We start from the raw sequence: 14,720 nt of genomic DNA on the forward strand, positions 1-14,720 counted from the left end.
TTTAGCACAGGGCCTGGCTTGCAGCAGGCCCTCGATGTGGATTTGTTGAGGGGATGAATGATCGCCCTTCCAGGAGAGCGGGCTTTCCCAGTGAAAGCCAGTGACATCCCTCCGCAGTCCCACCACCAACCTGTCCTCCCAGAATCAGGGCATCGACGTGAGCAGTTCGATACCACCACGGGCCCCATTTTACAGATTAGAATCGGAGGCCCAGGCAGTGGACCATGGCCTGGATCTCACACTGAAATCCCTGCCCCAACGCTGAGCCCAGCCCTGGCCTCCCTCCCTCCACTGTGTCATTTGGCCAGTCCTGAGCCGGTCTCTGTTGTGGTCTGGATTCCCCAAGGAGGGGAGGTGCCTGGCTTGGGCCCTGCCACCCTGGTTCCATGCCTGCCTTTCCATGGTCACTCCCCTTACCGCCTTTTACAACCTTCACCGTGACGCCCATCAACCCCAAGCTTCCTTCTGCAGTAGCAATTACTACAGCACGTGGGCAGGTGGGAAAACAGACCAGTTTCCCCTGTGACCTGCCAGCTGAGCCAGGCAGAGCCCCGGAGCCCTAGTTCCCAGACCCTCTGCTGACCACCCACCTCTGGCTTCCCTTTCTGTCTTCACACCCGTGACAGCGTCACTCAATCCAGATTGTAAGTGTCTGAACTTGAACTTCTAAAAGTTGCTCTGGCTCTCAACTTTCTCCCCAGGATATTTACACCTGATTCTCTGTTTGTTTTCTTTAAGCCTCTGAATCCCTACTGCCCAGCTCTGTGCCTGCCGCCTAGCAGAGGCTCAATGAACGTTTGTTGGATGACTGAGTGATTACAGCCTCTGTGTGTTCTCCGGTATTGCATGAGGATGGCCTTTCTCCTCCCAAGCCTGTCAGGTAAGGGGCAGGGGCACGTCCATGCTGTTCATGTGGCCTCCAAGCTCGGCACAGTGCTGAGAACCCCAGAGCCTCGGGTAGTGAAGACCAACGACATCAGTGAGTTACACCGCATGGCAAACCACACCAAAACTTAAGGACATTAAACAGGCCCATTATTTAGCTTGCACTTCTGCAAGGTGGTGGTTTAGCTGGGGCTCAGCTGGGCTTTTGTTTTGGTCTCAGCGAGGTTCTCTGGTGTCTGTGGTCAGCCGTGAGCTGGCTTTGCTGATCCCTGCCGAGTGCTCTCACAGGTCTGAGGTCCTCAGCCAGACAGCTGGCCTGACGACCCTGATCCAGGTGGGCTCCTGCCCTCCTGCAGGTGGGCCCAGGGTGCTTCTCACGGCAGTGGCAGGCGTTTCCGAGAAAGAGGGGACGTGCGTTGGGCCTCCAGAGGCCTTGCTGGCGAACTGGTGGACCATCACTTCCACCATGTTCTATTGACCACAGTAATTCACAAGGCCAGTTCAGAGTTCAGATTCAGGGGTGGGGAAAACAGTCTACCGCTTGATGGGAAAAGCTGAGCATTACATCGTGAGACGTGAGGATACAGAGAGGTAAGAACAGTTGTGGTCATTTTTGCAATCTACCCCCGGGCATCAGAAAGATCAGCATCCACCCTGACTGGATCACTTTAATATTTATTAGAATTTACGCCTTATAACCAGGGGCTTCTAAATGTGGACCGAAATCTTGGATACCCCCAGTTCCCTCTCCCTTGCCCTCTTTCTTCATTTCTTTGTTATCTTCCTGGCGTGACATCCAGGTGGCAGCCGTGGGAGCTGATGTTCTCATGCTCTGTCTCCTGGGAGGTGAAAATGGCATCGACTTTTTCCTACCTCGGGGTTTTCTGGAGAAGGCAGAACTCCAGCAAATGAGAAACAGAGTCCAAGTGTGAGTCTCGGGTCCTTGGCATGTGGCCAAGACCTTGTTTGCCAGGATCCCTGCTTGGCTCCGGCTGGATCTGGGTTGTGGGTCTGGTTCCCAAGTCCGCCCTGTATCCTGATTTTGAGGTGGGGATGGAGGGAGAGTTTAAGGCGGATCCTGGGCCCCTTCCCCTCCTGGAAATTTCCTGGGATGGGGGTAGGCGACATCTCTCTACCCTGTCACCTTGTTTTATTGCTTCCTAGCGCTTACTGCGATTGGAATGTACTGTTTATTTATGTGTATGTTTATGGTCTGTCTCCCTCCATAGAAAGCCAGGATCCTGTCTTTTCCACTGTTGATCTCCAGCCCTCTGATGCCGAGTGACAAAGGAGTATCCCAGACCAGACCGACCAGGGACCTGCGGCCTCACTAGCATTGGAGTTTGCGCCTGCCGCAGCGGGGCCAGCTGGAGAAGAACTGCTTGAAGTTTGGGCAGGTTCTCTTCGAAGCAGATTGCGTGTCACACTCGCAGGCCCTTAGCCCACAGAGGCAGCCGACACCAGCACCAAGGGCGCATTCAACTGAAGGGAGACAGAGGGTCACAGGGGCCATCCACCCTCAGGGTTTGATTCTAAAGTCGGGGAGAACTGGGAGCTCGCTGCAAGGGGTCAAGGGTTGAAAATAGAAAGGAAAGGAACTGGGAGTTCTTTTCTTTTGTCCGCAAGCCATTCCCCCACCACACCTGGACATGCCCCAAGGAGAAGCCTGGAAGGAAACAAGAGAAGGAGCAGGTGTGGGCTGCACGGAGGGGCCCTGGGTTAGTGCTGCCAGGGAGCACCCAGGCCAAGGACACGAAACCTATTTTTTCAGAACTCAGCTCCTCCTTCCAACATCTTACCTGGCATCTCACCTGGATGTCGCAGGCATCTTCAATGTAAGACGCCCCAAAGGAAGCTCTTGATGTAAGTGTCCCCTTCCGCCCGCCCCACCCCCGCCCACTGAGCTGGTCCTCCACCCACACTCTCGGCTTGGGAAATGGCACCACCTCCCACTCAAGCCAGAAAACTAGCAGCCAACCTTGATTCCTGCCCCCCTTTCACTTTCACAGCCCATCCACCCAAAGTTCCATTGATGTCTCTATGTTTAGAATATTTCACTCTGCCCTCTTCTCTCCATCTTCTTGGCCACAATCCCAATCCCTGTCATCACCAGCAATTCCGCCCTAATGGAAGGAAATAAACAGGGACTGTCTTTAAGATTTTTTTTAAAATTTTATTTATTTTTGGCTGCGCTGGGTTTTCGTTGCTGCACACGGGCTTTCTCTAGTTGCGGCGAGTGGGGGCTACTCTTCGTTGCGGTGCGCGGGCTTCTCATTGCGGTGGCTTCTCTTGTTGTGGAGCACGGGCTCTAGGCGCGCGGGCTCAGTAGTTATGGCTCACAGGCTTAGTTGCTCCTTGGCATGTGGGATCTTCCTGGACCAGGGCTCGAATCCCTGTCCCCTGCATTGGCAGGCGGATTCTCAACCACTGCGCCACCAGGGAAGTCCGAGACCATCTTTAAATGTAACTTGAATTAGGTTCACTCTCCTGCTGAAAGCCCTGTTGTGGTTTCCTACTATTTGGGCGAAGACATCCCAAGTCCTTGCCATGGACTCCAAAGCAGGCTTGCCATGATGGGGCCCCTGCCAACCTCTCCATCCTCACAGACCTCCGCTCTCTCACCTTCACTCTGCTCCAGGACCAATGGCCTCTTTATGTCACATGTTTTGTTTGGTCTTGTCCCAGGGCCTTTGCACTTGCTATTCTCTTTGTCTGAAACACTTCTCTCCGGGATTTTTAAGTGGCTGGATCCATCACACCTTTGGGTCTTGGTCAAATTTCCTCTCTTCAGAGAGGCTCTCCCTGCCCAAATCCTTCTAAAGCTTCTCCAGCCACTCTCCCTCACATCCCCATTTGTTTGATTCACCGTACTTTTCACATCTCTTATTTCTCTTATTTGTTTACTTGCTTGTGTCTGTCTCTCATCAACAAAGTGTAAGCTCTGTGAGACTGGGGCTTTTTCTGTCCTGTCCCTCCCAGTATCCCCAGCTGGGATACTATGCTGGCACATAGTAGGTGCTCAACAGTCATTGAATAAGTGAATGAAGCCTCAATGGGCCTTTGGGATTGAGTGCCTGCACCGTGGCCAAGTGACCATTAGATGGGGGTCTTTTATTTAAAGAATTTCACTTATTTATTTATTTATTTATTTATTTTTGGCTGTGTTGGGTCTTCGTTTCTGTGCGAGGGCTTTCTCCAGTTGCGGTGAACGGGGGCCGCTCTTCATCGCGGTGCGCGGGCCTCTCACCATCGTGGCCTCTCCCGTTGCGGAGCACAGGCTCCAGATGCGCAGGCTCAGTAGTTGTGGCTCACGGGCTTAGTTGCTCCACGGCATGTGGGATCCTCCCAGACCAGGGCTCGAACCCGTGTCCCCTGCACTGGCAGGCAGATTCTCAACCACTGCGCCACCTGGGAAGCCCCGGATCTTTTATTTAGTAGTCAGAGTTATAGTGCTCTGTGCGTGGGTGCATATGCGTGTGCGTGTGCATGCGTGCGTGCGTGCGTGCGTGTGTGTGTGTAGGGGATGTCTAAGGCAGCCTCCTTCTAGATAGCTCCACCCTATTTCCACTCTCTTTTGAGGGTTGGGGGGGTGAGGAAGTGAGGTGGCCAGACTCCCTGATGTGTTGGCCCTGGGCAAGTTAGTTTCAGTATCATTTATAAAATGGTGGTAAAAGCAATAGTATCAAAAATAAATAATGGTGTCTACTTCACAGGATCGTCGTGAGGATTTTCACTGTTGTCGTTACAGATGGAGTGGTCTGGACGTGCTCAGAACACAGAGAGGCCTCTATAAATGCTTGTTATTATGATGATGGTGCACCCTTAGCTTCACACGTTGGAAAAAGAAGGGCCCTTTGAAGCTGGACCAGTGCTGGCTATCATCTGTTTGTTTGCCTTTCCCCCTCTCCGAAGTCTACAATTCCTGCAGGAAGCTGTCCTCCCACATCTCACTGGAGCCTGGATTTCTCAAGACATGTTGACACCCACCCTACGCCTCAGCTGTACCTCTCCACTCACCCTCAGGAAATGTGCCAGGGATGGTTCCCGCCGCTCCCACTGTTCCTGGCGCCTGGATCACCTTTGCCTTCGCGCTCTCCCTTCTCCATCTGTGACAATCCTTCAAGACCCATCAGGCCCCAGCTCCCGCAGGGACTCCCTGAGAGCCTCCGTCCCCTCCAAGTCCAGGTCTGTCACCTCTGCCCAGAATGCCCCTTGCTGCCCTCCCCTGGCAGCCGCCATGGTCTGCAGGGGCTCACCGGGTTGTTTGGCTGCTGCCCTTGGTGGGGCCCAGGGCTACTTGGGCACAGGGCCCTGCCCCATCCAACCTCACTTCCCTCCCAGAGGGCCTGGCACCTGTTGCTGTCACTTACCCGGGTGCTGCTTCTCTGGAAACTGGGAGCAAGGCACTTTTCTCACCCTTTCCTCTTTCTCATCCTTCTCCCTTTCTGTTTATCTCTTTGTCTCCTGTTCCTCTTCTTTAACATCTCTTCTTTCTTCCATCTCAATTCACCAAACCTCCTTCTTCCTTTCTCACCACCCCCTTTCTTGCTTTGTCTTCAGGTCTTCTCCAAAGTGTGGAGTATAATTCTCTCCTGTTCAGTTCTACGTCTAACAGCTTGCCCAGGGTGCAGCCTGTCAGGACCGACCTGGAGCAGTGGTCTATTGCTGTGGACATCCCACAGCCATTGTAGCATCAGGCCAGTCATGGGCTTGGCAGCCCTGGGCCAAGAAATGCCATGTTTGGAAGTCATCTTTTAAAAACAAGCCTAAGCCCAGATCCTGCATCTTCCAATCTGCTGATGGGGAAACTGAGGAATGAAGAATGGAACTGACGGCTTTAGGATATGCTTTCTCATTCCATGAAATATACCTCCACCAATGAGACAAAGCAAGAAGGTCTACATTCCTGCCTGGGCTAACCCAGACTGCCTGCCAGGCTGCTACCTGTCTGTGCCCGGCCTCTGACCTGGCCTCTAAACCCCCTCCTTGGGAGCTCTTGTTTTAAAGCTCAGGGCTCTAAATACCTCCGAGCACTGCCAACTCTCCAGTTCTCACCGCAGCCTAGACATCTCCTTTGAGCTCTAGATGCCAACAGGCTTGTGTTCACGTGACTCCCTCTTGGGTGTCTGATATGCATGTCAAACCCAACATGGCTCATGCCAGGCTCTTGCTGTGTCTGCAGAGTCTGCTCTCCCCCATCGGCACAAGCTCGTAGATGCACCACCATGCGTGGCTGCTCAGACCATGAACCTCAGCGTCAGCCTCCCTTACCTTCAAACCCCACATCTAATCCATCAGCAGGTCCCGTCAATCTACCTCCCAAACACACGCAGCGTCTGACACTTCTCCCCAGCTATCGATCTGTGCAATGATCGCTTCTCCCCAGTGCTACTGAAACACCCCACTAGTGGCTCCCCGTTTCTTCCCCTGCTCCCCAACTTCTCTGTACAGGGGCCAGAGTGATTTTTTTTTTAAAGTTTCATTTTTTAAAAATAATTTATTTATTTATTTATTTATTTATTTATTTTTGGCTGTGTTGGGTCTTCATTTCTGTGCGAGGGCTTTCTCTAGTTTTGGCAAGCGGGGGCCACTCTTCATTGCCGTGCATGGGCCTCTCACTACCGCGGCCTCTCTTGTTGTGGAGCACAGGCTCCAGACGCGCAGGCTCAGTAGTTGTGGCTCACGGTCCTAGTTGCTCCGCGGCATGTGGGATCTTCCCAGACCAAGGCTTGAACCCATGTCCCCTGCATTGGCAGGCAGATTCTCAACCACTGCGCCACCAGGGAAGCCCCAGAGTGATCTTTCTAAAGCAAAATCTGAGCAGATCACTTCCTGCTTTAATGCTTCCCCCTGCGACCGAAGGAGATGGTGAGCCCCTCACCCCATGGCCAGGCCCCACCGGACTCATTCCTGGTGGGACGCCCACCCCCCAGCCCCTCGTCTCCTTCCCCACTAGCTAAATGCCACCTCCTTAGAGAGGCCTTCTACAGCCACATAAAGTAGCCATCCTCCCTGCGCACCCACAGCCCCCGCCCTTCCGCCCACTGCCATCCTCATCCTTTAGCTTGTGGCCTTATTTTAGATGCTTCATAGCACTTGTCACTACCTAAGTGTATCTTTCTTTCTGAATATTTTATGGGCTGTCTCTCTCCCTGCACACAGGCAAGGAGTTTGTCTTTTCATTGCAGATCTTCAGCCCCAAACATGCTATAAACGCTCCATCCCAGTTTGCTACTGCCATACTGGCTGGGCTTACACGGCCTGCGGGGCAGTGAATGAAGCCCCCGTCCCAAGAAACAGGGAGTCGGTTTCTCGGTCCAGATCTGCCGCCTGCATGTTCTAGCATGGCAGGCAAGTTGTTCCTCGGCTTTCAAATGAGGGTACGGGTGCTTGCATTGACTATTTCATGAATTTTTTTCATTCACTCACTCATCAAACAAACAGGTATTGAGTTCCTAACCCGTGCCTGCCCTTTGGCTAGGAGGTGCGGAAGTACAGGTCTGAGCGAGCGGACCCCACACTGCATAGCTCTGGGCATCCTCTGTGGCCTTATGAGGATAAGCGCCGCCCCCAACAAGTGCTCCCTGCTCTCCTGGAATTCACATTCCAGTTGAGGGGAGAATCAATGCATAAATAAACAAATAAGTAAACAAGAAAATGAGATGATGTCAGGTTGAGACAGATGCTAGGAGAGGAAATGGGTGATGTGTCAGCGAGCGGAGGTGTTGTGAGGAGGAAACTCAGTAGCAAAGGAGAAAGATCTTTGCAAACTACAAATTCCAATGGTTACCTGCTTCACCCTCCCCCTTCGGCAGAGGGAGAAGTCACAGGCTCAGAGATGGAGGTGATAGTGGTACCTCTGGCTGGAACCTGGGCTCTGCTGCCCACGGCCGGGCTCCCCGCTGCACTACAGATGCATTCATGTGTGGGTGGAGGGGGCGTCACCACTGGCAGATCTTAAAATCCCTTGCGAATGCCAAGTACTTACGTAAGCCCACTCAACAGAGGGCTAATGACCTGCCCAGTTACCTGAGGGGAGCCTTTGCCACTCGGCAAATTGGCCCCAGGGCTTGGGTTCCAGGCCTTTCTCTGCACTGAGCTCCCAGTGACATTTAGAGACATGGGCAGACCAAGTTGTTTTTCTCCTTTCCCTTCCCTGCTCACACCAACTGCATCCCGGAGCAGCCACTGGTTGCTAGGCAACCTGAGACCAGGCTTGGGTGCGGGATTTCAGAACTTGAAGGCTGGGGAGGTGGTTAACCCTTGCAAGGCAGCTCCTTGAATTGCAGTATAACCGGGGGTAAAGGGGGCGAGCTTTTATCCTATAAGGGGTTAATAACATTAGCTCAAGGGGAGGCAAATGCAGAGGAGATGCTTCCAAGAAATCTCTCAACAGTACTAAAGAAAACTCCCAGTGCTTTCCCACAAAGTAAAGGGGAAAAGGAAACTGAGAATAAACGAAAGAAATCTCAACTTCTAAAAGGAGGGGCATTAACCAACTAAGCACCTGCTCTGAGCTGGGTTACTTTAGTCAGTCCTTTAGTGACCTTATGAAGTTCTGATTAGTATCTCCATTTTACAGATGAGGAGGCTAAGGCCCAGGGGGGTTGTGCAATTATCCAGGTAGAAAAGGTGAAGCTGGGATGCAGGCCTAGCTCTGCCTGACTCCAAAGCGTGTGCTGTCTCTGGGCCTCTTAGCAGGGTACATAGAGCTAGAACAGAAAGATCTGGGGCCTTGCAGAGGGGCAAGCTCCTTCTGTTCTTCTTTGCCCCTTGGGCCAGGGCTGAACATTCTGACATGCCTGTTGTAGATAATAAGACTTGCATTTGTGTGAGCCCCCAGTCAAGAGGAGCCCCCTCGCCCTCCCAGCGGCCCCATGCCACTGGGGAGGGTGGTGGGAGGCAGGAGCACCAGCGGGGGTCAGATGACCTGGGCCTGAATCCCAACTCTTCTTTCCCTGGCTGTGTGGCCTTGGCCATCTCACTTAACCTCTCTGAGCCTTGGGGTCCTCCTTGATAATGGGGAGAATAATGCCCACCTCAAAGGTTTCTCACGGATTCACAGTGCTGAGTGTAAAGCATCTGTCAGATGCTCATGAACTGTAGCTGTTGTTAGTGCACCTATTTTATGGATGGAGAAACTGAGGCCTAGAAAACTCAGGCCAGCAGTGTGTTCCAGAGCACTGGAAAGTCTCAAGACGTATGAGTTTTAATCTTGCCTGTTACCTTGGATCAAACCCTTCCCCATCTCTGGGTCTCAGTCTCCCCATTGCTACAATGAGGGTTTGGTTTGGATGGTCTCCAAGGGCACTTTCAGCTCTGGAGAAGGCCAGGACAGCAGGGCCTGGGGCTGGCTGCCTTGTTCTGTGCCCCTGGCCCTGGCACAGCACTGGCCCTGGATGGGCACCCAATGGGTGCTCAGTTGATACTGGGCGAGTGAATGGATGTGTGTGGGGTTCACTTGGGGTCTCAGCACACAGTGGAAGCAGACTCAGGACTAGATGCCAGATGACCCAGCCCCCAGCCCTGTTCCTGGAATAGGGGTTTGGCAAGGTGGGGGCAGGGACAACAGGGGGATCAGCCTGGTCCTCACTAGCCGGGTCAGCCGAGGAGGGGATGCTGATGGCCTGGTGAGGATAGGGCAGCATCTCTCCATGCTAACTCCCTAAGCAAGGTGTTGGACTCTGGGAGCCCTGGTCAAGCTTCGGGAGCAACTGGCTTCTGTTGCTTGGCAGGCGCCAGCATCTGCAGAAAGCAGGGCCCGGCCCCTGCCTGCACCTCTCACCGCCCCCCAGCCTGATGTGCCAAGCAGAGAACGCTTCCTGTGCCACCTCCTGGGGCTCCAGCCTCTGCCCCCAGGTCACTCTCCTCCATTTCCTGGGGTCCTGGGCTGCAGCTCTAGTCCCCACCTGGGAGGGTGAAGAGGGTTGATAAGGGAGCTGTTCCAGGTGCAGAGAGCCCGGGCTGGCTCCCGTGACACAGGAGCATGGGCAGAGGCTTGGCCTGGGCCTGAGACCACAGGGCGGGAAGGTCCTTTGCACTGACTGAAATTCCACTTCCCTCCTCAGAACACCGTTTCCCTCCTTCCTTGGTCCCTGCGATTTACAGGGGCATCAGAGGAGAGAGCTCTTAGAGCATATTTTCTCTCAAAGTGATGCTTTTCAACCATTCTAAAGTAACACTTAACATGACAGATGTTAAGATCGAGGCAAAAAGAGGTGAGAAGAAACCATGTGAAAGTGAGACCATGAGCTGGGCTGAGAAGAGTCAGGGGCAGCTTTTCTGTGTGCCTCTCCGCCACCAACCGACCGTCAAGCTTGGCCCCTGCCTTCCACCATGTGGAGCCAAGAGGGGTGGGAGGAGAGGTCAGAAACTTGGTCCCTGGCCTCCAGAGGGCATCATGTGCCGAAGCAAACAATCCTTTGGGGACAACCTCCTCCAGTCACCCCCTCCCCCACCCCTCCACTAGACCCTGATCCCTCCCCATCTCCTGGACATGGCCTTGGGGGCCTCACAGAGGGGACGCCTTGCTTTAGGCCTGAGGATGGTCACAGCCAGAGAGCTCCAACACAGGAAGTCTCCTTGAGCTCTCATAAGAAAAAGGGGGTTCCCTCCCCATCGGTGGTGTTCTTGGGGGGGCCGAGAAGCAGACTCCGCTGAAGCTGGTCTCCTGTCTGCAGGGCCTTGAGCCATGTTTCACCACTGGGACCAGGGAGACTGCACCATCCTAACGCTCAGTGTGTCCTAAGCCGGAGCCCTGGCTGGGGGCTCTGGGAGATGAGTGGAAGGGAGGTGGTCCCCTGGCCTCGGGAGAAGACAGGCAATCTCCAAGACACACTCACAGCTCTGAATAAACACACAAGGGGAGGACAGCGGTTCACGCAACTCCCCAAGGCCAAGCGGAAGGCGAGTCACACATTCGAAGGGGCATTCAAACCACCGGTTCCGCTGAAATGAATGGCGTTCACGACAAGGCCGTGGCCCAGCACCTGCAAATGGGCTTGTTCTTTAGATCCAACTTGCCCTACACACCCAGCAGCCCCAGCATGTGCTCTGGGAGATCAGGGGCCCCTCCCCACACGCTGGACACTCAGTACTCGCCCACCCTGTCCTTGGCCCTCTTCCTTGAATGGCCTCCATGACATGTGGGTTCCCTTCCCCGTCCCCCTCCTATTGACTTTGGTGTCCCCCCTCTCCCCACCCCCCGCACTTATCCCAGTGCTTGGCACGAAATCACCCTTCACAAATATTTGTTCAGCTGAACGACAGCTGAGCTGCTTTGTTAACACATGACAGACATCGGGAAGAAGCTTCTCAACAGCAGCAGCTGCCAGGCGAAGCTGCAGAATTCACTGTACTCCCGAGTCAGCAACTATTTATCGAGCACATGCAAGACCCCCGGGCGGGGGCGGGGGTGCTGTGCCCTGCACCCCGCCTCTGGAGGGAGCTGGGGGCACAGCTGCGAACGGGGACCAGGGAGGGACCGGGCCAGGACTCTCCGGAAGCTCTGATTCTCGGAATTACAGCTCTCCATCCCAAAGCACTTGGAAAAAAAATCTCATTTCCCCAAAGTTCTCTGGGTCCACAAAGCTGACCTTAAGGAAAGGCCCAGTTTCAAAGACATTCCCTACAGAGAAGGCAACTCACAGATCACGGTCCCGTTGGCCACGTGGAACTGGTAGCCGTTCAACACGGGCTGGCAGCTGAGCCGCTTCAGTTTCTCGTAGCAGCAGTCATGGGCCAGGCAGCACCTGGGGGCTAGATGGAGGGAGATGAGAGCTTTCCTGAGGGTGGCCCTGGGGAACTGGCTGGAAAGGATTCACATGCCTCCTCCCCCCACCCCCACCCCCCCACCCCCCGAGTGAGAAGGTGCGGAAGGCAGGGAGGTAACTTCCTGATGATATTAAAATCACAAAACGAGCCCTCCTCTACCTACTGCTGACTCATGAGCTCCGCACAGTAACCCTAGGACGTGCAGTCCTTGACCCCATTTTATAGGAGAGGAAATGAGATCCAGAGGTGAATTTCCCAAAATCATACGGCTGGAAGATGATAGAGTCAGGACTCAAATCTAGGTGCCCATAATTTATTCATTCATTTAATGACTTTTGACTGAGCACTGAATATGTGCCCAGCCCTGGGAGAGGCTCTGAGCAGACAAGGGTCAGCACATCAGGCATAATCCTTCAGTCTTTGCTCTCTTGAGGCTCAGGGTTGGCCAGGGGAGGGGTGGGCGTGCCGGGAGGGGAGAGCACTGGAGGAGAGAAAACAGCTGGGGGACGGCCTCGGCCCACCTCTTCCACCATGTCTGAGTGGCAGGAACACAGAGATCTGGGGCTGGATTCTAAGACATGAAAAGGATCAGCTTCCGGCCGATGTCCTGGGCTGGACGCTCTGTCTTCCTCACTCACCATCCCCATCCACACGTGGGCTCTTTGCCGTTGGTCATCATTGGCTAATAGTGTTAAAATTCTCATCAGCCACGGGACTCGGAAGGGGAGGCACAGAGTGTCAAAGGGCCCGGACTTTGAAACAGGCAAATTCTGGTTCAAATCTTGACCCTGCCACTCAAGGGCTGTGTGTCTTTGGGCTCTGTTGTTTTGCTTGGTGGGTCCCTCACCGTTGTCACCTGTAGAATGGGGATGGTGGCACGGCCTCGGCCATGTGCTGGGAGCTTTAGACCAGGCCCTGCATGCAAACCACCAATCCCAGGGCTCAGGATGTGATGGGCATTTCATCAGTGTCAGGCCCCCTCAAGGGCTCTGGGGTCCTTCCAGCTGGAACATTCCATGGTCTCATGAGCCCAACCCAGAGGAATCAAGCTCCAGGGGTGATATTCAGGCCCTACTATGGGGATATATTTATCCACACTACGGTGAAAGTGACCAGGAATATTTTGCTTCTCATTTCTTCAAATAAAAGGACACACAAACCATCCTGTTTCCTACCTCCCTGTTCCCTCCCCAGATTAACACCAACCTCCACCTTTTCTGGGAATTCACCCTCCCCCATGCCCATCCTTAGAAGTAGGCCTGGCAGCCAAGTTTGTGCCATGTGTCCTCACCCAGATGGACTTTTCCAAACTGGGCCACTTGGATTCTCTTTCCTGGAAAATGGAATTAGGACTGGGAGACAGCTGGTTAGTCTTGCTGCATCTGTAATCCTAAAAACTGGAGGCCTGAGAGAAGACCACGTTTATCATGAGGACTGAGAGCTGAACATTCTAGAGCTCTGGGCAGGGCTGACCACATAATCTGCAAAGTCTGGTGCAACATGAAAACGAGGGGCCCCTTATTCAAACATTGTCAAGCATTTCCAGAAGGTGACAGAGTAGTGAACCTCATGCGGGCCCTGTATAGCTGCATAGGCCACAGGAAGCCAGCCCCAGCCTTGGGTTCCTCAAGACCACCCTCCCACTCCCATTCAGTTGTTTTCTTACCCTCAGGCTCACCTGAATTGGTTTCCTTGCAATGCAAGGGTCCTAACACCCTCTCTCTCTTCAAGCCCGGATTTCAATGCAAATCAACCGACAGGAGGCCTCAGAGCCTCTGCACTCACCTGTCAGTGTCATCCACAGGGGTCCCTATGCCCCCAAGCCCGCAGTAGCAGCCGTATCCATAATTTGAGAAAAAGGCGCTCCGCCCTGTGATGTGTTTGACCATCCTTTGAAACTGCCAGAAGCTGCCATGGGTGGGGGCCATCACTGCCAAGGAGAAAATAAAGAAGAAGAGAAGATGTGATGAGAAAGATGCTGCTTTCAGGTCCCCTAGCCAGAGCGCTTAGCATTCAGATATCAGGAGACCCCTAAATGTGGTGCCTGGGCATCAGCCCCTTTAATGGGGACAAGATAGGGTCATGTCTACCGCGTCACACAGCTAGTGTCTCGCTAGCCCAGGATGAGAACCCAGTTTCCATGACATTCAGGACAATACTATCAACTACAGTCTTCTCCCCAAAGTAGAAGACCACCATCCTGGGCAGAAACACTCTCAGATCTGATGTTAAACATTAATGAGAAAGGTTCAAAGCCAGAAATGTCAGTCCTTGCAAATACCATCAGGCATTTACAACCTCACAGGAGAAACAAAATACTTAAGAGGCAGAAAAAGTTGTCGTCAATCCATTTTTTTAATGGCAAATACACATGGACCTAGCAATTTTTCCTTCTACAAAATGCTTAGGAAAGTGAGGGGGGAAAATTTTATATATATATATATATACATATGTATATACATATGTATATACAGGGATGTTTGCTGCAGCATTATTTGTGATATCAAAAAATTGGAGACTACCCACATGCCCACAGACAGGGAGATAATAGCTAAATGATGTCTTGAAAACATACTACTTTTAGCAATATCACTAGGCAATGAGACTGAGGAAGTAGGTGGAGAAAAACAACAGGCAACATTTATCTTAAATACTTTTCTGCTGTCTGATATATATACATATATTTTTTTTTACAAAAAGCATTTATTACTTTTCTATTGAAATGTATGAAATGTATGTATATAAAGGCCTAGAAGGATGTATATCAAACTCTGAGGAGTGCTTACGTCTGAGTGTAGGAAAAGGAGCAGGGTCTGGGAAGGATGAGAAGGGGCTTTATCTTGTTACTCCATATTCTATACTCTTGTTACTCTGTGTATTTTTCTTTTTAATTATAAGCAGATATTAATTTTACAATAAAAATAAAATAAAAACATGAACTTGAAGAAGAAAACCAAAGACAGGAGGTTTGGGGAAATTTTCCCAGGAGCCTTCCCATCTCATACTGTGATTTTGGATGCCTTGTTATCACAGAGCATTGCAGAGGGGGCCAAAGCCTGGGG

The 14,720-nt window shown here is 52.6% G+C and overlaps 1 protein-coding gene across 1 annotated transcript; it reads right to left on the reverse strand.

The window, feature by feature from the left end:
* Nucleotides 1-2,322: 2,322 nt before the first annotated feature.
* PLA2G2C (phospholipase A2 group IIC) lies at nt 2,323-13,586 on the reverse strand. Its single transcript, XM_068537505.1, has 4 exons — nt 13,444-13,586; nt 11,533-11,636; nt 2,529-2,551; nt 2,323-2,367 (listed from the first exon to the last, which is right to left on the reverse strand). Exons 1-4 carry the CDS (start codon nt 13,584-13,586, stop codon nt 2,323-2,325), a joined length of 315 nt encoding a protein of 104 aa, XP_068393606.1.
* Between the last annotated feature and the right edge of the window lie 1,134 nt (nt 13,587-14,720).

The sequence above is a fragment of the Eschrichtius robustus genome, chromosome 3 (genome assembly GCF_028021215.1).
Source record: "Eschrichtius robustus isolate mEscRob2 chromosome 3, mEscRob2.pri, whole genome shotgun sequence".
Classification (NCBI taxonomy): Eukaryota; Metazoa; Chordata; class Mammalia; order Artiodactyla; family Eschrichtiidae; genus Eschrichtius; species Eschrichtius robustus.